The sequence below is a fragment of the Telmatherina bonti genome (assembly GCF_933228915.1).
Source record: "Telmatherina bonti genome assembly, chromosome: 3".
NCBI classification, from domain to species: domain Eukaryota; kingdom Metazoa; phylum Chordata; class Actinopteri; order Atheriniformes; family Telmatherinidae; genus Telmatherina; species Telmatherina bonti.
The window spans coordinates 40,626,850-40,652,745 of record NC_136621.1 but is presented as its reverse complement, the minus strand read 5'-3'; the positions used below and the strand labels follow the sequence as shown (position 1 = coordinate 40,652,745).

General features: G+C 50.4%; 1 protein-coding gene across 2 annotated transcripts in view; it reads left to right on the top strand.

The window, feature by feature from the left end:
• Window positions 1-25,423, top strand: part of usp34 (ubiquitin specific peptidase 34) — a 62,362-nt gene extending 36,939 nt beyond the window's left edge. Inside the window, exons 45-78 of one of the 2 annotated variants that reach the window (XM_079264773.1) lie at window positions 965-1,042; window positions 1,965-2,059; window positions 2,141-2,313; window positions 3,817-3,967; window positions 4,046-4,124; window positions 4,231-4,284; window positions 4,373-4,468; window positions 4,553-4,617; window positions 4,688-4,763; window positions 4,848-4,895; window positions 4,991-5,056; window positions 10,484-10,564; window positions 10,982-11,067; window positions 11,145-11,313; window positions 11,386-11,460; window positions 12,178-12,329; window positions 12,400-12,553; window positions 12,621-12,665; window positions 12,774-12,878; window positions 12,950-13,097; window positions 14,511-14,815; window positions 14,895-15,224; window positions 15,328-15,485; window positions 15,562-15,640; window positions 15,720-15,846; window positions 18,944-19,051; window positions 19,125-19,229; window positions 20,273-20,397; window positions 20,474-20,597; window positions 21,246-21,325; window positions 21,526-21,666; window positions 22,380-22,520; window positions 22,587-22,743; window positions 24,197-25,423. In XM_079264773.1, coding sequence (XP_079120899.1) covers window positions 965-1,042; window positions 1,965-2,059; window positions 2,141-2,313; window positions 3,817-3,967; window positions 4,046-4,124; window positions 4,231-4,284; window positions 4,373-4,468; window positions 4,553-4,617; window positions 4,688-4,763; window positions 4,848-4,895; window positions 4,991-5,056; window positions 10,484-10,564; window positions 10,982-11,067; window positions 11,145-11,313; window positions 11,386-11,460; window positions 12,178-12,329; window positions 12,400-12,553; window positions 12,621-12,665; window positions 12,774-12,878; window positions 12,950-13,097; window positions 14,511-14,815; window positions 14,895-15,224; window positions 15,328-15,485; window positions 15,562-15,640; window positions 15,720-15,846; window positions 18,944-19,051; window positions 19,125-19,229; window positions 20,273-20,397; window positions 20,474-20,597; window positions 21,246-21,325; window positions 21,526-21,666; window positions 22,380-22,520; window positions 22,587-22,743; window positions 24,197-24,873 — 4,653 coding nt within the window. In that variant the 3' untranslated portion in view covers window positions 24,874-25,423. Of the gene's footprint in view, window positions 1-964; window positions 1,043-1,964; window positions 2,060-2,140; window positions 2,314-3,816; window positions 3,968-4,045; window positions 4,125-4,230; window positions 4,285-4,372; window positions 4,469-4,552; window positions 4,618-4,687; window positions 4,764-4,847; window positions 4,896-4,990; window positions 5,057-10,483; window positions 10,565-10,981; window positions 11,068-11,144; window positions 11,314-11,385; window positions 11,461-12,177; window positions 12,330-12,399; window positions 12,554-12,620; window positions 12,666-12,773; window positions 12,879-12,949; window positions 13,098-14,510; window positions 14,816-14,894; window positions 15,225-15,327; window positions 15,486-15,561; window positions 15,641-15,719; window positions 15,847-18,943; window positions 19,052-19,124; window positions 19,230-20,272; window positions 20,398-20,473; window positions 20,598-21,245; window positions 21,326-21,525; window positions 21,667-22,379; window positions 22,744-24,196 lie in introns of both variants that reach the window. The other variant, XM_079264772.1, reaches the window with a different exon arrangement.
• Window positions 25,424-25,896: the final 473 nt, after the last annotated feature.

The following is a 25,896-nucleotide window of genomic DNA, read 5'->3' as shown; positions in this document are numbered from 1 at the left end:
GGTGTTGGAAAACAAAAAAGAAGTATCTCTACACTTCACCTAAAAGGGGAAGGATGAAGATGCAACAAAAAAACACACCTCTAAGCATAAGCACAAATTCAGATAAAAGACAACACACAATATGGGACAGCCAGTAAGGTCGCAGCCAGCCAAGCAGCACGCCCATCCAACTCGCCATCCGTGAGTGGAGGGAGGGGCGAGGTCCGGAGAAGGCGGTGACAGATAGGAGAGTGTGTCTGTAACAGTGGGTGTGAGTGTACGTTCAGTGAGTGAGTCTGTGAACTTTCCCCTGTTCATCTGGGCCACCTGATGTAAATGCGGCCTTGAGAGCTGAGTTCAGTTTAAGTTCCACAGGCCTGAGAAAGGGAGGGGGGTTAGGAGGGGACTGAGCACCAGTCAGCGTTAAATTCCAGGAGACATGATAACCAACCTGCCCAAGGTCAGTCAGGGAGCCAGATCCAGATACCAGCTTTGTTTTGGGTCAAGCTAAGCTTCGTATTGCTCAGCTTTGAGTCCTTAGTGGTCTCTGTCGGACTCCAAAACAGCCGAATCTGGGGTCAGTTTCCACCAAAATCGAGCAACCGCTTCTCCAAGATGTTTCCCACTTACGGATGGGCTCCAGAACCACAACTCTGGGTGTGAGGATGGTTTCTTCTGGTCCCTGAACCACTCCATGAGTCCCAGTGGGAATAATCTGGAATAACCGGCTCATTCGGGATATTTCTTGTCTGCTTCTCTGGCTACCCTGATGCTCCCGCCATTCGGCTTCAGGGTAAACCTGGACTCATTGGACCAAGTCGGACTCAAATCGTGCAGGTTTTAATGCAGACGGGTCATTTTAAAGCAAACACTCTGAGCTGTAGCCTGAAACGGATGTAGATGAGGGAGAACATCCAGGTCTAGATGCTAACGGGACGGTACCGGGCTGATGCAGCGTTAAGAAGCTGTGCTCTCCTTCCTGCAGGATTGTGACCATGTCAGTCAGACTGCAGAGGAGTTCTACACTGTCAGGTGTCAAGTTGCAGACATGAAGAACATCTACGTGAGTATGAGAAGTTTGGTTTAGAGCACTGTTTCTCAAATGAGGGTACGTGTACACCTGGGGGTACTTCAAGGCATTCCAGGGGGTACTTGAAATATTTTGAAAACATCTTTTTGTGTCTTCTTCAAAACATCCTCAAATACAATAATATAAATACAATATTAGATAAATGTTTAATATATTTCAATAAATGTAAGTTTACATTCATGAACTGAATTTACATTTAGATTTACACCATTTCATTCCTCCTAAAATCCCATATTCTAACTTAAATTGAAGCCCACTGGTTATGAGCCTAGGGGCAATTCAGAGTAACCAATTAACCTATCATGCATGTCTTTGGACGGTGGGAGGAAGCCGGAGAACTCGGAGAGAACCCACGCATACACGGGGAGAACATGCAAACTCCACACAGAAAGGCCACTGACCAAACCCCTCCCCAGCCAAGGATCGAACCAGTGACTTTCTTGCTGTGAGGCCACAGTGCTAACCACTGTGCAGGAGTGAGTGTGAGCGTGAATGGTTTTTCGTCTCTGTGTGTGGCCCTGCGATGGACTGGCGAGCTGTCCAGGGTGTACCCTGCCTGTCGCCCAAAGCCAGCTGGGATAGGCTCCAGCTTCCCTGCGACCCTGAATTGGATTAAGCGGTTTAGAAAATGAATGAATGAATGAATGATTATGAGCCAAATCATATCCGTCAATAACTGTCGCCTTGACAGTGCAAACAAAGGTTTAATAAACCAAAGTGATGTATTTCAAGAGTTTTCTTAACTATAAATTATTTGCAGTAGTTAGGGGGTACTTGGATGAAAACATATTTTACAAGGGGTGCTGTGTTGCTAAAAGGTTGAGAACCGCCGGTTTAGAGGAAGGATTTTCCAGTCGCAGTCATGTTTGGAGCTTCTTTCGGCATCTTTCTTCAGGAATCTCTGGACGAAGTCACCATCAAGGACACCCTGGAGGGGGATAACATGTACACCTGCTCGCAGTGTGGCAGGAAGGTCCGGGCGGAGAAAAGGTACGAACAAATCTTCTAGACATACAGAAATCCCAAAGATAGATCTGTCTGATGGTCATGTCCACTCTTCTCCTCATGCAGAGCTTGTTTCAAGAAGCTGCCTCGCATCCTGAGCTTCAACACCATGAGATACACCTTCAACATGGTCACCATGATGAAGGAGAAGGTCAACACACACTTCTCCTTCCCACTGCGACTCGACATGACGCCATACACCGAGGATTTCCTCATGGGAAAGGGAGAACGCAAAGAAGGTTCATGCTAACACGCTGAATGTCTTGTTTCTGATGACTGGAAGAAACTGGGACAAACTGGTCTTCTGTTACCCCTCCACACCCTTCAGACCAAAATCTAGTGGCTTAGGATTCGTTTCAGTAGCTGGACGCGTCACATCTGGGTGCAGCTCTGCATATCGGGCCATTATCAGAAGCAGAGTTCATCTGTAGGGTTACTGATGCTAACATGCAGCTAGCAGCAGCTAACAGCAGCTAGCAGCAGCTGCATTTCCACAAAGGGTTTAATAAAAGTTATATCTGTAAGTTTGAACAGTGTTCAGTGTATAAGTCGCAATTCTCATCCAATCTCGTCTACCGGACGAGATTTTACCAGAATAGCGGCTTATACACGCTAGCCACATAGCATTATTTAGCTGCAGAGGCTGCGGCTGCGGCTTTTATAACATTTTCTCCCTGATTTTTCTTAAACTCTGAAATTCGCTGTTTATTCAGCACCACGCCATCTCTACTGTAAATGAACTGGTCACATGACCCGACACCCCTTATTTCTGGATATATATCAAAACATCACCTAACAAAAACTAACCGCATGAGCGTAAAAACTGCATTTTTTTTTTATTGCGATATTTAGTTTTAGCAAAGTTATCTGTGGAACTGAAAGCCTCAACCAAACCAGCTGTTGGTGGGATATGTGGATGTAGCCGATAGTCTGTTTAATCCGTTCATAGCAAGAGACGGACCCCCCCCCCCCCCGCCGCAGCACTGCTATCCAGCAGGTTTTCATTGTTTCCCTGCTCCAACACCACGTTTACTGAAGTCAGCGGGTTCTGGTGAAGAAGCTGTTTGATTAGATTCAGGTGAGTTGGAGCAGAGAACCGCCAGAAACCTGCCAGAAAGCGACGCCTGAGGACCAACGATTGACACCCCTTCCATATCGTGTCCGGGCGGTAAACAGAGCTAGCAGAAAGCTTGCAGGAAGCTAGCAGCTAGCCTTGCAGGAAGCTAGCAGCTTGGCTTGCAGCTAGCCTCGCAGGAAGCTAGCAGCTAGCCTCGCAGGAAGCTAGCAGCTAACCTCGCAGCTAGCCTCGTAGGTAGCCTTGCAGCTAGCTAGCAGCTAGCCTAGCAGCTAGCCTAGCAGCTAGCGTTACTGAGCAGATTTCCTCATGGGGTCTGAAGGCGGCGTTTGGAATCTCTGTTCTGCTGCATCTAATCATTCATATGATCAATGCATCTGATCAGTTTGAACCGATACAGCCTGTCACCAGCGTAACCATGGTAACATGTTTAGTTGAACCCAGCGCCTCTCTGATTCTGCAGGATACATCCTGGTTTTTGCCGTTTTGCAGTCTTCATCATTTGTTTGTAGTTTTTTATCGTGCTCAGTTTGCCGATGTTTCCCCGCGTTACGATTGGCCGTTAGACGGCGTTTACGGGTGTCGGGGAGTACAGCGTCTCTTCCAGCACGCTGTTATAAAGGACAGTTGGGACATCTCCGCTTGAACCGTCTTCCTCATCCGTCAGGTTTCCAGGAAGAAGGAGAGGCTAACATGGCGGAGAGCTACGAGTACGACCTCATTGGCGTGACCGTCCACACCGGCACGGCGGACGGCGGCCATTACTACAGCTTCGTCAGAGACATCGTCAACCCCCACGCCTACAAGAACAACAAGTGGTGAGACGGAAGCCGCGCCGAAACGCTTTCAGCTGCAGATCGGCGTCCAACACTGACCTTCTGCATGTCGCCCTGCAGGTATCTGTTCAACGACGCCGAGGTGAAGCCCTTCGACTCGGCTCAGCTGGCGTCCGAGTGCTTCGGAGGAGAGATGACGGTACGCAGAGCTGTCGCTCCACAAACCCCGCCTTCGTTCTTTCCTTCATCATCCTTTCCTCTTTTCAGACAAAACCTACGTTCATCATCCTTTCTTCTTCTTTCAGACAAAAACCTACGACTCCGTCACCGACAAGTTCATGGACTTCTCCTTTGAGAAGGTGAGGTTTCCTGCCAGGTGTGTGTGTGTGTGTGTGTGTGTGTGTGTATTTATTGCAATGGAAGTGAACCCACCTGATCGGCTTCCAGACACACAGCGCCTACATGCTGTTCTACAAGCGAGTGGAGCTGGAGGACGAGAACGGGAAGGACTTCAGTTTTGACGTTTCTCCGGATCTGCTGGAGGTACGGAAACGTGAAGACGTGCCGTGACCTGAACATGCAGGAAACTGATGCGCGCGTGTGTGTGTGTGTGTGTGTGTTTCTCAGTGGATTTGGCACGACAACATGCAGTTTCTCCAGGATAAGAACATATTTGAGCACACCTACTTCGGGTGAGTACGAGGCTGTGTGACCACGGCGTGTTTGTGTGTCATGGCTGACCTCATCGCCGCTCGTCTCCAGGTTCATGTGGCAGCTCTGCAGCAGCATCCCCAGCACGCTACCGGACCCCAAAGTCGTCTCGCTCATGACGGCCAAGGTGAGCGGCGAGGTCTGCAGGTTGTGCACGTTGAGACATCTGTCGCAGGAGAAACGTTGTTCACGCAGTTTCCTTCATTTGCAGCTCAGCACGTCGTTTGTTCTGGAGACCTTCATTCACTCCAAGGAGAAGGTAACTCCTCCCCCGTCTGTACGCATCACGCTCCGCCTGCGTTTCTCCTCACCTGCGTTTCTCCTCACCTGCGTCCTTCCCGTTGTGTCTTCCAGCCCACCATGCTGCAGTGGATCGAGCTCCTGACCAAGCAGTTCAACAACAGCCAGGCCGCCTGCGAGGTTAGCAGCCGCCCCGCGACGCCTCCTCTCTCCGCTCCTCCTCTCACCGCTCCTCCTCTCTCCGCTCCTCCTCTCTCCGCTCCTCCTCTCACCGCTCCTCCTCTCACCGCTCCTCCTCTCTCCGCTCCTCCTCTCACCGCTCCTCCTCTCACCGCTCCTCCTCTCACCGCTCCTCCTCTCTCCGCTCCTCCTCTCTCCGCTCCTCCTCTCACCGCTCCTCCTCTCACCGCTCCTCCTCTCACCGCTCCTCCTCTCACCGCTCCTCCTCTCTCCGCTCCTCTTCTCTCCGCTCCTCCTCTCACCGCTCCTCCTCTCTCCGCTCCTCCTCTCTCCGCTCCTCCTCTCACCGCTCCTCCTCTCTCCGCTCCTCCTCTCACCGCTCCTCCTCTCACCGCTCCTCCTCTCTCCGCTCCTCCTCTCTCCGCTCCTCCTCTCACCGCTCCTCCTCTCTCCGCTCCTCCTCTCACCGCTCCTCCTCTCTCCGCTCCTCCTCTCTCCGCTCCTCCTCTCTCCGCTCCTCTCCTCTCACCGCTCCTCCTCTCTCCGCTCCTCCTCTCTCCGCTCCTCCTCTCACCGCTCCTCCTCTCACCGCTCCTCCTCTCTCCGCTCCTCCTCTCACCGCTCCTCCTCTCTCCGCTCCTCTTCTCTCCGCTCCTCCTCTCACCGCTCCTCCTCTCTCCGCTCCTCCTCTCTCCGCTCCTCCTCTCACCGCTCCTCCTCTCACCGCTCCTCCTCTCTCCGCTCCTCCTCTCACCGCTCCTCTTCTCTCCGCTCCTCCTCTCTCCGCTCCTCTTCTCTCCGCTCCTCCTCTCTCCGCTCCTCCTCTCACCGCTCCTCCTCTCACCGCTCCTCCTCTCTCCGCTCCTCCTCTCTCCGCTCCTCCTCTCTCCGCTCCTCCTCTCTCCGCTCCTCCTCTCACCGCTCCTCCTCTCACCGCTCCTCCTCTCTCCGCTCCTCCTCTCTCCGCTCCTCCTCTCTCCGCTCCTCTTCTCTCCGCTCCTCCTCTCTCCGCTCCTCTTCTCTCCGCTCCTCCTCTCACCGCTCCTCCTCTCACCGCTCCTCCTCTCACCGCTCCTCCTCTCTCCGCTCCTCCTCTCTCCGCTCCTCTTCTCTCCGCTCCTCCTCTCTCCGCTCCTCCTCTCACCGCTCCTCCTCTCACCGCTCCTCCTCTCTCCGCTCCTCCTCTCACCGCTCCTCCTCTCACCGCTCCTCCTCTCTCCGCTCCTCTTCTCTCCGCTCCTCCTCTCTCCGCTCCTCCTCTCACCGCTCCTCCTCTCACCGCTCCTCCTCTCTCCGCTCCTCCTCTCACCGCTCCTCCTCTCTCCGCTCCTCCTCTCACCGCTCCTCCTCTCTCCGCTCCTCCTCTCTCCGCTCCTCCTCTCACCGCTCCTCCTCTCTCCGCTCCTCTTCTCTCCGCTCCTCCTCTCTCCGCTCCTCCTCTCACCGCTCCTCCTCTCACCGCTCCTCCTCTCTCCGCTCCTCCTCTCACCGCTCCTCCTCTCACCGCTCCTCCTCTCTCCGCTCCTCCTCTCTCCGCTCCTCCTCTCACCGCTCCTCCTCTCTCCGCTCCTCCTCTCACCGCTCCTCCTCTCACCGCTCCTCCTCTCTCCGCTCCTCCTCTCACCGCTCCTCCTCTCTCCGCTCCTCCTCTCACCGCTCCTCCTCTCTCCGCTCCTCCTCTCTCCGCTCCTCCTCTCTCCGCTCCTCTCCTCTCACCGCTCCTCCTCTCTCCGCTCCTCCTCTCTCCGCTCCTCCTCTCACCGCTCCTCCTCTCACCGCTCCTCCTCTCTCCGCTCCTCCTCTCACCGCTCCTCCTCTCTCCGCTCCTCTTCTCTCCGCTCCTCCTCTCACCGCTCCTCCTCTCTCCGCTCCTCCTCTCACCGCTCCTCCTCTCACCGCTCCTCCTCTCTCCGCTCCTCCTCTCACCGCTCCTCCTCTCACCGCTCCTCCTCTCTCCGCTCCTCCTCTCACCGCTCCTCTTCTCTCCGCTCCTCCTCTCTCCGCTCCTCTTCTCTCCGCTCCTCCTCTCTCCGCTCCTCCTCTCACCGCTCCTCCTCTCGCCGCTCCTCCTCTCTCCGCTCCTCCTCTCTCCGCTCCTCCTCTCTCCGCTCCTCTTCTCTCCGCTCCTCCTCTCTCCGCTCCTCCTCTCACCGCTCCTCCTCTCACCGCTCCTCCTCTCTCCGCTCCTCCTCTCTCCGCTCCTCCTCTCTCCGCTCCTCTTCTCTCCGCTCCTCCTCTCTCCGCTCCTCTTCTCTCCGCTCCTCCTCTCACCGCTCCTCCTCTCACCGCTCCTCCTCTCACCGCTCCTCCTCTCTCCGCTCCTCCTCTCTCCGCTCCTCTTCTCTCCGCTCCTCCTCTCTCCGCTCCTCCTCTCACCGCTCCTCCTCTCACCGCTCCTCCTCTCTCCGCTCCTCCTCTCACCGCTCCTCCTCTCACCGCTCCTCCTCTCTCCGCTCCTCTTCTCTCCGCTCCTCCTCTCTCCGCTCCTCCTCTCACCGCTCCTCCTCTCACCGCTCCTCCTCTCTCCGCTCCTCCTCTCACCGCTCCTCTTCTCTCCGCTCCTCCTCTCTCCGCTCCTCCTCTCACCGCTCCTCCTCTCACCGCTCCTCCTCTCTCCGCTCCTCCTCTCACCGCTCCTCCTCTCACCGCTCCTCCTCTCTCCGCTCCTCTTCTCTCCGCTCCTCCTCTCTCCGCTCCTCCTCTCACCGCTCCTCCTCTCACCGCTCCTCCTCTCTCCGCTCCTCCTCTCACCGCTCCTCCTCTCTCCGCTCCTCCTCTCACCGCTCCTCCTCTCTCCGCTCCTCCTCTCTCCGCTCCTCCTCTCACCGCTCCTCCTCTCTCCGCTCCTCTTCTCTCCGCTCCTCCTCTCTCCGCTCCTCCTCTCACCGCTCCTCCTCTCACCGCTCCTCCTCTCTCCGCTCCTCCTCTCACCGCTCCTCCTCTCACCGCTCCTCCTCTCTCCGCTCCTCCTCTCTCCGCTCCTCCTCTCACCGCTCCTCCTCTCTCCGCTCCTCCTCTCACCGCTCCTCCTCTCACCGCTCCTCCTCTCTCCGCTCCTCCTCTCACCGCTCCTCCTCTCTCCGCTCCTCCTCTCACCGCTCCTCCTCTCTCCGCTCCTCCTCTCTCCGCTCCTCCTCTCACCGCTCCTCCTCTCACCGCTCCTCCTCTCACCGCTCCTCCTCTCTCCGCTCCTCCTCTCACCGCTCCTCCTCTCACCGCTCCTCCTCTCTCCGCTCCTCCTCTCACCGCTCCTCCTCTAACCGCTCCTCCTCTCTCCGCTCCTCCTCTCTCCGCTCCTCCTCTCACCGCTCCTCCTCTCTCCGCTCCTCCTCTCACCGCTCCTCCTCTCTCCGCTCCTCCTCTCTCCGCTCCTCCTCTCACCGCTCCTCCTCTCTCCGCTCCTCCTCTCACCGCTCCTCCTCTCTCCGCTCCTCCTCTCTCCGCTCCTCCTCTCTCCGCTCCTCCTCTCACCGCTCCTCCTCTCTCCGCTCCTCCTCTCTCCGCTCCTCTTCTCTCCGCTCCTCCTCTCACCGCTCCTCCTCTCTCCGCTCCTCCTCTCTCCGCTCCTCCTCTCTCCGCTCCTCCTCTCACCGCTCCTCCTCTCTCCGCTCCTCCTCTCTCCGCTCCTCCTCTCACCGCTCCTCCTCTCTCCGCTCCTCCTCTCACCGCTCCTCCTCTCTCCGCTCCTCTTCTCTCCGCTCCTCTTCTCTCCGCTCCTCCTCTCACCGCTCCTCCTCTCTCCGCTCCTCCTCTCACCGCTCCTCCTCTCACCGCTCCTCCTCCTCTCACCGCTCCTCCTCTCTCCGCTCCTCCTCTCACCGCTCCTCCTCTCACCGCTCCTCCTCTCTCCGCTCCTCTTCTCTCCGCTCCTCCTCTCTCCGCTCCTCCTCTCTCCGCTCCTCCTCTCACCGCTCCTCCTCTCACCGCTCCTCCTCTCTCCGCTCCTCCTCTCTCCGCTCCTCCTCTCTCCGCTCCTCTTCTCTCCGCTCCTCCTCTCTCCGCTCCTCCTCTCACCGCTCCTCCTCTCTCCGCTCCTCCTCTCTCCGCTCCTCCTCTCTCCGCTCCTCCTCTCTCCGCTCCTCCTCTCACCGCTCCTCCTCTCTCCGCTCCTCCTCTCACCGCTCCTCCTCTCTCCGCTCCTCCTCTCTCCGCTCCTCTTCTCTCCGCTCCTCCTCTCACCGCTCCTCCTCTCTCCGCTCCTCCTCTCACCGCTCCTCCTCTCACCGCTCCTCCTCTCTCCGCTCCTCTTCTCTCCGCTCCTCCTCTCTCCGCTCCTCCTCTCTCCGCTCCTCTTCTCTCCGCTCCTCCTCTCACCGCTCCTCCTCTCACCGCTCCTCCTCTCACCGCTCCTCCTCTCTCCGCTCCTCCTCTCACCGCTCCTCCTCTCACCGCTCCTCCTCTCTCCGCTCCTCCTCTCACCGCTCCTCCTCTCACCGCTCCTCCTCTCTCCGCTCCTCCTCTCTCCGCTCCTCCTCTCACCGCTCCTCCTCTCACCGCTCCTCTTCTCTCCGCTCCTCCTCTCACCGCTCCTCCTCTCACCGCTCCTCCTCTCACCGCTCCTCCTCTCTCCGCTCCTCCTCTCACCGCTCCTCCTCTCTCCGCTCCTCCTCTCACCGCTCCTCCTCTCTCCGCTCCTCCTCTCACCGCTCCTCCTCTCACCGCTCCTCCTCTCACCGCTCCTCCTCTCTCCGCTCCTCCTCTCACCGCTCCTCCTCTCACCGCTCCTCCTCTCTCCGCTCCTCCTCTCACCGCTCCTCCTCTCACCGCTCCTCCTCTCTCCGCTCCTCCTCTCTCCGCTCCTCCTCTCACCGCTCCTCCTCTCACCGCTCCTCCTCTCTCCGCTCCTCCTCTCACCGCTCCTCCTCTCTCCGCTCCTCCTCTCTCCGCTCCTCCTCTCACCGCTCCTCCTCTCACCGCTCCTCCTCTCTCCGCTCCTCCTCTCACCGCTCCTCCTCTCTCCGCTCCTCTTCTCTCCGCTCCTCCTCTCACCGCTCCTCCTCTCTCCGCTCCTCCTCTCACCGCTCCTCCTCTCACCGCTCCTCCTCTCTCCGCTCCTCTTCTCTCCGCTCCTCCTCTCTCCGCTCCTCCTCTCTCCGCTCCTCTTCTCTCCGCTCCTCCTCTCACCGCTCCTCCTCTCTCCGCTCCTCCTCTCACCGCTCCTCCTCTCTCCGCTCCTCCTCTCTCCGCTCCTCCTCTCACCGCTCCTCCTCTCTCCGCTCCTCCTCTCTCCGCTCCTCCTCTCACCGCTCCTCCTCTCACCGCTCCTCCTCTCACCGCTCCTCCTCTCTCCGCTCCTCCTCTCACCGCTCCTCCTCTCACCGCTCCTCCTCTCACCGCTCCTCCTCTCTCCGCTCCTCCTCTCTCCGCTCCTCTTCTCTCCGCTCCTCCTCTCTCCGCTCCTCTCTGACGTCTTTCCTCCTGTTTCAGTGGTTTCTGGATCGGATGGCGGATGACAACTGGTGGCCGATGCAGATCCTGATAAAATGCCCCAATCAGATCGTCCGACAGGTGAGTGTGAAATGCCCCAATCAGATCGTCCGACAGGTGAGTGTGAAATGCCCCAATCAGATCGTCCGACAGGTGAGTGTGAAAGCTGAGAGGGAGCGGCAGGACGAGCTGCAAGGCCAGGTTCAAACCGTCCCAGAAAGAAATCTCTTCTACAGTGAAATTACAATATTTTTACTATAAAATTATGGTTTTTTTTTTACTAAAATGACAATAATTTCATAATAAAAATGAACATTTATGTTGTTTTATAAAACGAAAATGTGTGTTCTGATATTAGATTGTTTCTAAATATCCCGTCAGTGAAACGATGTTTATTGATCATCCGTCTTTATTTAGCATGAAAACGGTTTTTCCAGACGTCTAAACGGCGTTTTCGGTAACTTTGGTTCAGTTTGGCTTCTCTGCTTCTGTCTCCAGATGTTCCAGCGGTTGTGCATTCACGTCATCCAGAGGCTGCGGCCAGTTCACGCTCACCTGTACCTGCAGCCGGGCATGGAGGACGGGTCCGTCTCGCTCATTCACACCAAGCTGTGGAAGGTTTGAGATAAAACGAGCTGAAAGTGTGGCTGTGTGTGTCCAGCTCCGACGACATGGACGGCCCGGTGGAGGACATCGGAAGCCGCTCCTGCGTCACTCGCTTCGTGAAGACCCTGCTGTCCATCATGGAGCACGGCGTCAAGCCTCACAGCAAACACCTGACCGAGTACTTCGCTTTCCTCTACGAGTTCGCCAAGATGGGAGAGGAGGAGGTCGGTCCGGTTTCGCTCTTTTCTCCGAGGAATTCCTCCGTGTTTATTGATGATCTGTGTTTCTGTGTGCAGAGTCAGTTCCTGCTGTCGCTGCAGGCCATCTCCATCATGGTGCACTTCTACATGGGAACCAAAGGCCCCGAGAATGTCAGTTTCCTCACGTCTGCGTTCCCTTTCATTACAAAACAATTTCATGTTTTTAACATGCATAACAGCAAGGATGGAAAATTATTCAAAATTAAAACATTATTTCATTTTTTACTATAAATTTAAATCTAATATTAAAAATATTTATATTTAATAATAAATATATTTATATAAGTTTTTATCAAAATAAAATATGTTCAAGTGATATAAATTTCTATAAATTTTCGTTTTATATGAATTTATGAATATTGATTTTTATAAATATCCAATATTTTAATGATAAAATATTCTTTTTTAAATAAAAATGTAATTCATTTTTAAAAAAATAAAATTTGATCATAAAAATATAATTTTTATAAAAGATTCAGTTTATTTTTACAAACAAAAATTTGATTATAATATATATATATATATATATATATATATATATATATATATATATATATATATATATATTTATAAAAAAATTTTTATAAGAGATTCTTTGATTTTTAAAAAATGAAATTGTTGTCAGATATTTTCTGGCCCGCCGGCTGCTGGGATCGACTCCAGCCTCTGTTGATCGAATTAAACGGTTCAGATATTTTATGAATAAATGAGATTTTCTCTTCATATTTTAGTTATATCAGATATTGATTATTAATGTGATTTAACTGAGGAGTGAATGTTTCAAGTTGTGGTTGTGAGCTGAGCTGAATGACTGACGGCTCCCCCCAGCCTCAGGTGGAGGTGCTGTCAGAGGAGGAGGCCGAGGAGGAAGACGAGGAGGAGGACATCCTGTCTCTGGCGGAGGAGAAGTATCGTCCTGCAGCTCTGGAGAAGATGATCGCCCTCATCGCTCTGCTGGTGGAGCAGTCTCGCTCTGAGAGGTACGCCAGGCGGAGTCCCGGAGATCCCACTCCCAGTACCACCAGTAACGTCTCTCTCTCACCTGTCCAGACATCTGACTCTGTCCCAGAGCGACATGGCGGCTCTGACGGGAGGGAAGGGCTTCCCGTTCCTCTTCCAGCACATCAGAGACAGCATCAACATCCGACAGACCTGTAACCTCATCTTCAGCCTCTGTCGCTATAACAACCGGCTCGCCGAGCACGTAAGTCCTCGTGAAGCTGGTGCAGAAGCGTGTTAGACGGACGGAAATGACTCTGTTCTCTCTGTAGATCGTGTCGATGCTATTCACCTCCATCGCCAAACTGACGCCTGAAGTACGCTGCGTAAACACACGCACACACACACACACACATTCTCTGCTTGTTTTCAGTCTGATGGGCGTAAAATCCGTCCATCTCAGAGGAAACGTGTGTTTTCTGCAGGCTGCAAACCCCTTCTTCAAGCTGCTCACCATGCTGATGGAGTTTGCAGGCGGACCTCCAGGGATGCCTTCCTTTGCTTCGTACATCCTCCAAAGAATCTGGGAAGTGAGTTCTTCTCCGTTAGCTAACCTGCAGCTGTTTTAACATCTGTAACGGCAAACTTTCCAACCCGACAGGTGATCGAGTACAATCCATCCCAGTGTCTGGACTGGCTGGCCGTCCAGACTCCCAGGAACAAACTGGCCCACAGCTGGGTCCTGCAGAACATGGAGAACTGGGTGGAGCGCTTCCTGCTGGCGCACAACTACCCGCGAGTCCGCACATGTGAGTTTCACCGCCAGAAGCAGCAACACTGTCGGTGTTGTGTTCGGGCTGCAACGATTCGCCGACAATAAAAATTCATCGAGGCCAAATTTCATTATCAACGCGTTGTGTTAGAAACGCCCGTAACGGCTTTGCAGATACAACACCGTGCCAGGCAACTTAACGCCACGGCTTTTCAGACGGTATAAGACCTGTAAACATCAAGTAAATGACTCAAACCCCCACAGGAAGGGCAGGGGGCAGTATTGTCATTTTGTGCAGCGTCGTCCTAACCAACGAAGAACAACTCAAGACCGATGGCGACGCAACCGAAACAGTGGAGTGAAAACAGCTTTAGACCTCGTGCATCAAAAGTTTGGGAGTTTTTCCAGATAAACAACCTGTCCAAAAAGGTGACGTCGTAGCAGAGTTAACATCCCACGGCAGCACGACAGTTATAAATGTGAAGAGAAAGCACCCTGGAGTCATGGTTTCTGTTCGCATTCCGGATGGTTAGGTTAGCATTACCATGTAATTACGTAGTTTAGTCATACCTGTCAAGTTTCCGGTTTTGGCCCAGAAACTCCCGTTTTTAGGGGTCTTTGCCGAAGCTTCCCGGATTGTTATTTTCCCAGAAATTTCCCGGATTATGAAACGGGGAGAAAATAAACCGACACGATTGTACAATTAAAATATTTTATTTATTTTGTTTTCTTTTTGAGGCAAATTCTGTTGTTTGGATGTGACATCATAAATATGTTTATTTGTTTCTAAATAAATTCGAAGCAAGCTGTTCAGCTTATATTTGCTATCCAGCTGGTTCAGGAGTCCTTTTACTTCACCAAAGGACATCATGTTGCGACTGACTGGAAAACTGGGTGATAATCATATGATGCAGATGAAGAGAGTGAAGTAAAACATACTGGAGCTTGTAAAAAAAAAAAAAAAAAAAAGCTGCGTGACCTGGAAACACAGATAGCGGGTGTGACGGAAATAATCGCGGCTAATCGAAAAAATAATTTACAGATTAGTCGACTATTAAAATAATCGTTAGTTGCAGCCCTAGTTCGCACGCGTTTACACACTGCGTCGACATCACCGGCTTGTTTTAACCAACTGACGCGAGCGCAACCTTCGCCGCCACGAGGCTTTGCTCAGCTGTTTGGAAACGGACCAAGTTACGTACGTAAGATGGTCGACGCCGTCCGTCCAGCAGGAGTGGACTTTACCAAACGTCATAAGACCCAGATGAGGTGGCGCTGTCACGTCCTTCAGGCACAAGCGCCCCAGACTACAAAACTTTTCATGTTTGAGGAGTTTTGCGAACGTAGATGAGGTTTCGGCCGTTTTCCGTCTCCTAAAGCTGCAGTTTGTTGGTGAGAAAAATCATAAAGTTCTCCAGGCAGTAACCAGACCCGCTTCTCCTCCCTCCAGCTGCTGCGTACCTCCTGGTCTCCCTTATCCCCAGCAACTCCTTCCGACAGATGTTTCGCTCCACGCGCTCCCTGCACCTGCCCACCCGCGAGCTGCCGCTGTCCCCCGACACCACCGTGGTCCTTCACCAGGTCTACAACCTGCTGCTGGGGCTGCTGGGCCGCGCCAAGCTCTACGTGGACGCCAGCGTTCACGGGACCACCAAGCTGGTTCAGTACTTCAGCTTCATGACGTACTGCCTCATCTCCAAGACGGAGAAGCTCATGTTCTCCGTGTACTTCATGGACCTCTGGAACCTCTTCCAGGTGTGTTTCCTCCTCATGTTCTTTCCGCTGCAGCTCCTGGTGTGACGCCACCGTAACGTGATCTTCTGTCCGCTTTCAGCCCAAACTGTCGGAGCCGGCCATCGCCACCAACCATAACAAGCAGGCGCTGCTGTCCTTCTGGTACAACGTCTGCGTGGACTGTCCCGAAAATGTCCGGCTGGTGGTGCAGAACCCCGTCGTCACCAAGAACATCGCCTTCAACTACATCCTGGCCGACCACGACGACCAGGAGGTGGTGCTGTTCAACCGTGGCATGCTGCCGGCGTACTACGGCATACTGCGCATGTGCTGCGAGCAGTCGCCCGCCTTCACCCGCCAGCTGGCGTCACACCAGAACATCCAGTGGGCCTTCAAGAACCTGACACCGCATGCCAGCCAGTACCCAGGGGTGAGTAGACGGTGTGGTGCGTTCAGGGACCGGGCAGCTGGTTGTGGTGCGTTCAGGGACCAGCTGGTGGTTTCTGGAAGCTGACGTGCCGTGTTCCCTGCAGGCGGTGGAGGAGCTCTTCAACCTGATGCAGCTGTTTGTGGCGCAGCGATCGGACATGCGGGACGAGGAGCTGGAAGACATCAAGCAGTTCAAGAAGACCACCATCAGCTGCTACCTGCGCTGCCTGGATGGACGCTCCTGCTGGACGACTCTCATCAGGTCAGCTTGTGTCCCGTCAAGACGCTCCAGAAGCTTTAGTCTTTGTCTCTTTTGACGTCTCGTCTTGTCGTCTCAGTGCCTTCAGAGTTCTGCTGGAGAACGACGAGGACCGTCTGCTGGTGGTGTTCAACAGAGGACTCATCCTCATGACCGAAGTATGATGATCTGCGCCGAGAGGAGCGCCTGCATCTTCAACGTTTAACAGAAATCACAGTTTGTCTCCTGTCCCTGCAGTCCTTCAACACTTTGCACATGATGTACCACGAGGCCACGGCGTGCCACGTCACCGGGGACCTGGTGGAGCTGCTGTCCATCTTCCTGTCTGTCCTGAAAGCCACCCGGCCGTACCTGCAGCGTAAAGGTAAGATGTAGAGTCGTGGCTCAAAACGACACCAGCTGATTGGTTTAAATGTTGCACGGAAACTGGTCCAGATTCCGAGCTGCAGTGTCCGCGGTTTTACTGATCTCGTCCACCCGCCCCTGTATCAGCCCGACAGGAGTTGTCACCATGGCGACAAGTCCCAGTGGAAGCTCTGGGATGGCTGGAACACATCAGAAGCATGAGGGGCTTAAAACGCTGAATACCAGCAGTCACCACTAGGGGGCAGTACAACAGAATACGGTCAACATTACGCAGACGCTGCACGAGTATAATAATAATATATAATAATAAATTTATTAAAACAGATTCAAGTTTATATGAGAACACAAAGAAAACACACAAACTCATAAAAAAAAAATCATCAACAGCTAACATAAACACATTTCAACCAGTGGATCCTCAGCCTGGATGAGAAACTCTCAAAGACCTGAGAGCTGTGATGATGCTGTTTGTAGAGTCGTTCAGGGGATGAAAAGCAAATATCTCCCAGCCTGAAAGGTCCGTTCATGCTGGATGGAGACAGTTTAGTCCGCCTTCTGCAGTGGTTCCATACGAGTATGGGGCATTTTTAAGGAGCTTAGCTAGCCGCTGCTTAAAATGGAAAATGGGACAACACCACCAGAAACCACTGGGGGGCAGTGTTTCGTTGTATAGCTGACACATAACCAGAGAATAAGAAACAACTATAGACTTGTGGTAAAAATGCAGCACTTTGGCGTTATATTTGGCGGTTTTTCAGACCCCACTAGTGAGTCTAAAGAAAAAGCGATTACTGCGGAAGCCCCTCCCCCGTCCACAAGAACTCTCTAGAAGCAACATTTCTACTTTTTTCTACTGCAGAATTGAGAAAAGAAATGTATTTTTCAGACATGAATAGAATTGAGTTTACATTATCTTTCCCTAATTTGATTGAGTTGTTCACCAAAGTATATCTGAATAAATGTTCCTTTTTTATCGCATATTGTCCTGCAATTAATTGATAAGATTTATTTTAATAGAGTCCCACCTCGACTAAAAACATTCAGAACAAATAAAAATTCAGGTGTGTCATGGAATTTATTCAATGAGAAATAAATCTATAAATCAACTGTTTTCTGTTCAATTTATTGACCATGTACAGATGTTGCGAGCGAGAGGTCTCGAGAGCTCTGCCTCTGCTCAGGGTGAGGCAGAGCTCTCAAACACGAACAACCTTTGCCTGGCAGGACTAGTCAAAACAACTGCCAGCTTAAAGATAACAACAGTCGAAGCTGAAACAGGCCTTGAACAGAACATTGAACAGTTTTATGCATGAACCTACTGAAGCAAGCTTACTGAATTACTCTAAACTGTGCAGAATATATATCTTGTACTACATAAAAGAAGCTTAATAAAGGAGTAACATTAAAACTACACTATACCCATAAATTCCACCACATTCTCCCCTTTTGATCCTTTCAGGATCAACACAAAAGAATCACAATTCATGAACATAACAAAGCAACAAAACAAACCCATAAAATAACACTAACTACCCAGAAGAGATACAGGAAACTAAAACATCAGAATGGCCACTCCCGGCAGGGTTGAAGAAAATTTGTCAAAACATCCTGAAAGGAAAAACACTCACGTCAGTGTCAGAATCAGAAAAGCCATCACCATCAAAAAAGAAAGAAAAAGGATCAAAGAGAGGGAGATCCGAAGCAGGAAGAGAGTCTTAAACCAGCCGAGGAATGCGACATCCTAAGGCAGTGTCAATCAGCCTAACCAATAAGGCTCTGATACACGGAATGACACAGCAAACACAGAACAAGAAGGGCAGCAAATACTGCAATGGAACCTCAATAGCGTTGACTTAGGCAGAAGCAGCTGAGTCGTCAGGATGAACAGAGTGCCTGGACCGAGTGACCGGATAAGGGGGCAGATGGGAAACCCAGGAAGACAACTGTAGGCAAGAGAAGGTTGACAGGAGGACATATACCAGTCCACTTTGATGGCAGCATGCCCCGAAGAACCAGACCATCGTACCACTACCAAAGGCCGGCACAGGCCACCGAAAATTACCAGCATAAACACTGTCACACCGTTTTGGAACCTAATCTCGTATTTCTACTCACAGGGCTTCGTTTTGGAACCTGATCTCGTAGAGTCTGTCTCTATTTTTGTTTTATTTTTGCTTTAATTTATTGTCAAAGTCAGTCCTAAGGAAAAGGAGCGCAACCACCATTATTATGAAAACAGTCGACAATTTTATAAACAAACTGTTTCAGTTCGATTAGCAATGAGAATCACTCAGTCTACAATAGTAAATCAAAAATACTTTCAATCAGATCATAATTTGGAAAAATATACTTCTCACCAGATAAATCCACAGGTGGGTTGAGATCCTGTCATGCTCGACTGAAACCGGTGACGGTGGCCCTCGTCACTCTTAAGGCCTATTTGAGGTTTGAAGATGAATCTGTTTGGATTCCGGCAGCCTGCCCCTCAGTCCAGTTCCGCCAGAAACACATGGGATCCCACTTCTGACACCAAACTGTCGTGGAATTCATCAGATGATAAATAAAAATATAAATCAACCATTTTCTGTTCAATTTATTGACCATGTACAGATGTTGCGAGCGAGAGGTCTGAAGAGCTCTGCCTTTGCTCAGGGTGTTACAGCGATCTTTCGGCAGACACAAATAACCTTTGCCTGGCAGGACTAGTCAAAACAACTGCCAGCTTGAAGATAACAACAGTCGAAGCTGAAACAGACCTTGAACAGAACATTGAACAGTTTTATGCATGAATCTACTAAAGCAAGCTTACTGAACTACTCTAATCTATGCAGAATATATAACTTGTACTAAATAAAAGAAGCTTAATAAAGGAGTAACATTAAAACTACACTGTGCATAATTTTCACCACAAGGTGAAACTGGTGAAAACATGTCTTTGCAAAGTAAAACTATGAAAACCACCGAAAAATCAGCTGTTTACGCTTCAGATACGGTTCTTTATGGAAAATGATGGAATTTCTGATTGATCAGTCTGATCAGACTAGTTGCATCATGAAGCTAGCGTTGTCGCTGAATCACTGTCTCTCTCTGCCCAGATGTGAAGCAGGCTCTGATCCAGTGGCAGGAAAGGATAGACTTTGCACACAAGCTGCTCACCCTCCTGAACTCCTACAGTCCCCCTGAGCTGCGCAGCGCCTGCCTCGGTAATGTCCCTTCAGCAGCCTCTCCTGCCTCTAAGTCTGGAGGATGGAAATAATTCGTCTCGTTTCTCCGCAGACGTCCTGAAGGAGCTGGTCCTGCTGAGTCCACACGACTTCCTGCACACGCTGGTCCCGTTTCTGCAGCACAATCACTGCACCTACCACCACAGCAACATCCCCAGTGAGTTGGCAAGAAAACTCTATTTTACATCAATTTTCACCTTTTTTCCACTTAGATATTTTTAATTTTTAACCTTCAGATGTCAGATTTTTTTCTTTTTGTGTAAACAAGTCAACCTGGCTGCTGCTTTTTCACATTATAAAAGATGGGCATCTGGGACATCATTGTCGGTTTCTGAAGAGCTGAATTGAAGCTCAGTGGGCAGTTCCCACCGTCACCATCTTGGCCACGCAGGTCGTCAGAAAAAAAATGCCAGAAAAATGCAAACAAGGACAAAGAGGCGGAGCTAGAAGGGGGGGGCTGAAGGCAGGCTAAAGCTAAATCACGCCTTTAGCCGGCTAAAAACCATGGACACAGCTAGATATCAGATACCTGTCAATTAAAAGGACACGCCCCCAACTATTCTGAATTTGAATGCGTTTTCATGATTTAGAATGATGCATAAGTGTAAATATCACAAAAAAAAGGGCCTTATTTAGTGAATGTGAATGAAGTTTTTACGCTTTCATCAGGAAACTTTTCAAACTCGTTGCTGGTGGTGGCGTAGGTGGTCATATGACCAGCATAATTCAGGGAAAGATGGATGTTTATGGACGGAGTAGACAGAAAGCAACGTTTAACTTCCAGTAAACAGTTTTAGGAAGGGATACGATGGAGGAGGGCTTCTCAACCCTCCACAGCAGGGATCTGTCGGCCTCCCGCCTCAGCCTGATACTTTTTAAGATAAAAGTTTGGAGCTGAATGGAGCTTTTATCCTCCTGAAATGATTTAATTTCACAGATCAGTAACATGAGACGGATTTTTTTTTATCTCCGTCTATCAGCTGACTGCTGGCAGTGACATCATCTGCCGACGCAGAAAGTGTTACAGATGTTTCATCTTTATTACGCTCAGCTGATGGACAAACAGCTGATCTGAAAAGTAGAAACTGGATGGGGGGGATCGTCGTGGTGAAGAACAGTCGGATGATGAGGTGTTTAAACCCCCCATAAGCTGACAATTCTCGTGTAAACAACTTCCTGTTTGTCTCCGCCTGTTTGCAGTGTCATTCGGACCCTACCTGCCCTGCAGAGAGAACATCAAGCTGATGGGAGCCAAAAACAACATCCGACCTCCGCGGCCGGAGCTCAACATGTGTCTGCTTCCGTCGTTGGTGGAGAGCAGCAAGGTACGGCGCCTAGCGTCCCGCCACCTTCACAACGAAGCTGGACATGGTCGTAACCTGAGCTGCGCCTGTCTTTCAGGGTAAAGACGAGGTGTATGACCGGATGCTGCTGGACTACTTCCTGCCCTACCATCAGTTCATCCACCTGCTCTGCCGCGTCGCCATCAACTGCGAAAAGTTTACCGACACGCTCGTCAAGCTAAGTATGTTTGGAGACGACCACGTTTAAATTGATGCCGTTCAGCCAGCCGCTCGAATTGTCAGGTTCATGGAGTATGATGTGTCCTGTTGCCATGGCGATTTCATCACCGTGCCATCAGTTCCAGTCACAAGCTGAAAATGTCTTTTTTTACATGTTAAATATTCTAAATCAAAAACACCTTCATAGTTCGGTGTTTATATTTCACGCTGTGACGTGCTGCGACGCGACACACAGCTGATCCGTCAATGTGGCTATAAGGGATGCTTGCTTGTTACCGTGGCAACGTGTCCTGGAAAAAACCTCCAGGTAGAGTGACACTGTGTGGGAATAAGGAAGGGAAAACTCCTCCCTGTTCGATGTTGGTGCTGTTTGTCCCTCGCCGGCAGCTGTAGTGTCAGGATGGCGGCGCTTCCCTACCGGCAAACTAATTACGAACTAAAAATTTCTAGCTGTAGAAATGGATCTGAAATTCCTGGCTTACGGGAACACGTGGGATTATGGCGGAGGCCTTGATGAGCAGTTTAGGATTGTCCCACGTTGTTTTCTGTACTTAGTTTACTGTTAGTTGTTTAGTGTTTCTTACGGTAGCGTTTTAGAAACGGCGCCACCGTCAGTCTGATCATGAAACCCACATCTTCTTCCTTCTCAGGTGTGTTAATAGCTTATGAGGGACTTCCTCTTCACCTTGCACTCTTCCCTAAACTGTGGACGGACCTCTGCCAGTCCCAGGTAAGCCCCGCCCCAACCCGCTGCAACCGGCGGCAGCGTTCGCCGGCCCACTACGGCCGGTGCTTCAACAGACAACTGAGTTAAAGCAGCAGACGGAGTCTTCCTGAAGTGTGTGTGTGTGTGTGTGTGTGTGTGTGTGTGTGTGTGTGTGTGTGTGTGTGTGTGTGTGTGTGTGATCTGATTTCTGGCCTCGTTTTCAGTCCGTTATGGCCAAAACATCCGTGAAGCTGCTGTGTGAAGACCCTGCCTTCAGCGAGTACATCAAGTGCATCCTGATGGATGAGCGGATGTTCCTCAACAACAACGTGGCGTACTCCTTCCTCACCTGCTTCCTGCACAGGGTGGGTGCAGCTGTCACCATGGAAACCGTTTGCATGAGATTCAACTGAGAAAATGAAACTGCAGAGATAAATTTACATCTGAGTGGAAGTTATTATCTATGCATATATTTTTATTGTTTGTTTTTTATTTTTATTATCATTAATTTATTTATTTATTTATTGATTGATTTTATATATTGATTTATTACTGATTTTATTTTTTATTATTATTTATGCGTATTCTTTTTATTTATTTATTTTTGTTATTCTTTTTTTAATTGATTTTTATATATTGATATATTATTGAATTTTATTTTTATTGTTTTATTATTTATGCATATTAACCCTTTAGAGCCCAATGAGACATGTTTTGCATCACCTGGCGGTAATGTTCTGCTTGTCTTCTGGCTCCTGATGGACGCCAGGAAGCAGAAGGTTACACGACCATCGTTCTTATTTATTACATGATGATAAATAATAAATATTCCAAAAAAATTAATTTAATTTATCAAAATTTGTCAAAGAACCAAATCAGAAGCTCACATTAAACAAAAGGACAGTAATTCCCGTGTCGGGTCCTAAAGGGTTAACCTAAAGGGATCCTTTTTCCCGTCGAGATGGCATCATCAGGTTTTGACCCAGTTTCCAGTCGACTGATGACTGGTCTGGTCGTCATGTGGGCGTGTTAGCGGTGGGAAGCCCCGCCTCTAACAGGAGGAACTGTTGCTGTGCAGGTCCAGGTGCTGTCGGTTCCCAGCTTCTCCAACCTGATCGGGGTTCTGGTGACGAACCTGCTGAGCGAGCAGAGCAACCTTCAGCCCGAGCTGGCGGCTCGCCGTACGGAGCTCAACAGGACCAGCGGCCTGCTGAACGCGGTGCGAACATGCAAACATGTAGCTTCTCCCCGGCTTCTACGCCGTCTGACTCTCCGTGTGTTTCAGGACCTGCGGGCGCTGCTGCTGCTGCTGTCTGTCCAGCCGCCGCACGCCATCGAGCCGGCGCTCTGCACCGCCCTGCAGGAGCTGCTGGGACGCTGCCATCTCTGTCTCCAGCAGCGCAGCGCTCTGGAGACGGAGGCCAAAGACCACAAGGCTAAAGGTACGATAGCGCCGCCGTCTCTACGTCCCCAGCGCCGCCGTCTCTACGTCCCCAGCGCCGCCGTCTCTACGTCCCCAGCGCCGCCGTTGCTATGTCCCTATGTTTGCAGAAGCATCAGGAGTGGAGCCAGAACATGTTCAGTCCAGTCCAATTTAGTTTTATCCGGTCCAGTTTAGTTTAATCCGGTCCAGTTTAGTTTGATCCAGTTTAGTTCGATCCGGTACAGTTTAGTTTGATCCAGTTTAGTTCGATCCGGTCCAGTTTAGTTTGATCCAGTTTAGTTCGATCCGGTACAGTTTAGTTTGATCCAGTTTAGTTTGATCCGGTACAGTTTAGTTTGATCCAGTTTAGTTCGATCCGGTACAGTTTAGTTTGATCCAGTTTAGTTTGATCCGGTACAGTTTAGTTTGATCCAGTTTAGTTTAATCCGGTCCAGTTTAGTTTAATCCGGTCCAGTTTAGTTTTATCCGGTCCAGTTTAGTTTAATCCGGTCCAGTTTAGTTTAATCCGGTCCAGTTTAGTTTGATCCAGTTTAGTTCGATCCGGTACAGTTTAGTTTGATCCAGTTTAGTTTGATCCGGTACAGTTTAGTTTGATCCAGTTTAGTTTGATCCGGTACAGTTTAGTTTGATCCAGTTTAGTTCGATCCGGTACAGTTTAGTTTGATCCAGTTTAGTTTGATCCGGTACAGTTTAGTTTGATCCAGTTTAGTTTAATCCGGTCCAGTTTAGTTTAATCCGGTCCAGTTTAGTTTTATCCGGTCCAGTTTAGTTTAATCCGGTCCAGTTTAGTTTAATCCGGTCCAGTTTAGTTTGATCCAGTTTAGTTCGATCCGGTACAGTTTAGTTTGATCCAGTTTAGTTTGATCCGGTACAGTTTAGTTTGATCCAGTTTAGTTTGATCCGGTACAGTTTAGTTTGATCCAGTTTAGTTTAATCCGGTCCAGTTTAGTTTAATCCGGTCCAGTTTAGTTTAATCCGGTCCAGTTTAGTTCGATCCGGTACAGTTTAGTTCAATCCAGTTGTTGTAAAGAAACATTTCCAGACAAATAAACAAATGATTAATGAAATGTTTTTCTTTGTCTAGAAATTAGCAAACAAGTAAATAATAAATAAATAAATAAATATGTAAGTAATTATTATAATGAAGATAATCATAAATATGTAATAATAATAATAATTATAATAATAACTGGATGGACTGGCGAGCTGTCCAGGGTGTACCCTGCCTGTCGCCCAAAGCCAGCTGGGATAGGCTCCAGCTTCCCCGCGACCCTGAATTGCATTAAGCGGTTCAGAAAATGAATGAATGAATGAATAATAAGAATGATGATAATAATAAATAAATATGTAAATATGAGGAAAATGTTCACTAAAAGCAGCTGCAGCAGGTAAACTCAGGTGAGACGTACCTGCTGACTCTACCTGCAGCTAACTGTGTGTTTGTGTTGCAGCTGAGGACGAGGGGGCGACGCCGGTGAAGCGGCGGCGGGTGAGCAGCGACGATGGCAGATCCGTGGACGCGGCAACCCCCCTTTGCGTGGCCTCCACCTCCTCGTCGGCCGCCCCGCCCTGCAGTGAGCTGAAGCCCGACCAGCAGGAGGCGCTGACGCCCACCAGCACCTCTGACACAGAAACACGAGACTCCTCCTCCCTGATCGACCCGGGCACCGAGCAGGACCCGCCCTCTCCTGACCCCACCCCAGCCACCTCCGGAAACATGGACTCCTCTGCAAAAGAGGATAAAATGGAGGCCTCCTCCTCTTCCTCGTCCTCGCTCTCCTCCTCCTCGTCTCTGCTGCAGGAGGCGGGGTTTGCGCAGGGGGAGGAGCTTCAGCACCACAGTGGCATGGAGGAGGGGGAGGGGAGGAGAGGCGAGGCGGCGTCTGCCTCCTCAGAGGAGGTGAAGGAGGAGAAGGACGTAGGCGTGAAGACCAGGAGCAGCTCGACTCCGCCCCTCCCGGAGGAGGCGGTCGGGTTGATGGGGGAGGGGCCAAGCAGCCACTCCTCCTCAACGCTGTTCACAAGTGCCGGCCCCCCACCTGACATGCTGGACATGCTGTACAGAACAGTCGAAGCGACCATTGCCATAGTAACCAAACTGTCTGTTAAAGGCCCGCCCACTTCATGACATCACTGCTCAGCCAATAAGACGTGTCCGTCAGATCCGACGTTTTTCTTCTTCTGCTGTTTCGTGCTGCTGTTCGTTGCCTTCTGCTGATGTGGATCGGTTGGTTCCTCCAGCTTCACGCCCCCCTCCACCGCAAAGAAAAGTTCAAGCTGCAGCACATTGTTTTCAAAGGGCAAATGTTGGTTTTTGTGTGTGTGTGTGTGTGTGTGTGTGTGTGTGTGTGTGTGTGTGCGCGCGCGTGTGTGTGCGTTACGCTGAATAAAACTTGTTTGAAAGTGTTTTTTTATTTTGGGTTTTGCTGTAACGGGGAAAGGTTTACAGAACTGTGTTTCTCCTCTGTAATTTAATTTTATTGCGTATTTACGGTGTGTAAAACGTCGTGCCAGTTTTGTACTTAACGAGCGAGGCGGAAGACGGCTGCCTTTTCTGTGGTTATTATTCACTAAGTTTACTTGTAAATTAAGAAAAACCACAAGAAATTTGATTCTGTAAAGAATCTTCTAGTCTTTGCCTGAAGGTGTGTATGACAAAAAAACTATAGAAATATATAAATATCATCATATATATATATATATATGTATATATATATATATATATATATATATATATATATATATATATACACATTATATAAGATAGAAATATATATATATATATATATATATATATATATATATATATATATATATATATATATATATATATATATATATATATATATATATAAGCGGTGCTTTATTGGACTGTGGTTGAAATAAAGCCACCTTGTTGGACCAGCTGGAGCTTTTATTTTCTTTACTGAAGAACATTCCATAATCTGTTGTTTTTGCTGCTTCTGCTGTGTTTCTGATTGTCTTCTGATTTTATTTCAATAGAGAATAAATTAATAAAAATCCTTTTAATATGAAAGATTTCAGTGAAATTGGTGTTGTGGACGATGAGGAGGGTAATGGATTTCCACCTTGGTGCGATCCAAAGCAAACGGTGCCTTCAGGCAGAGGCTGCTGCACCTGAGGAGCATTC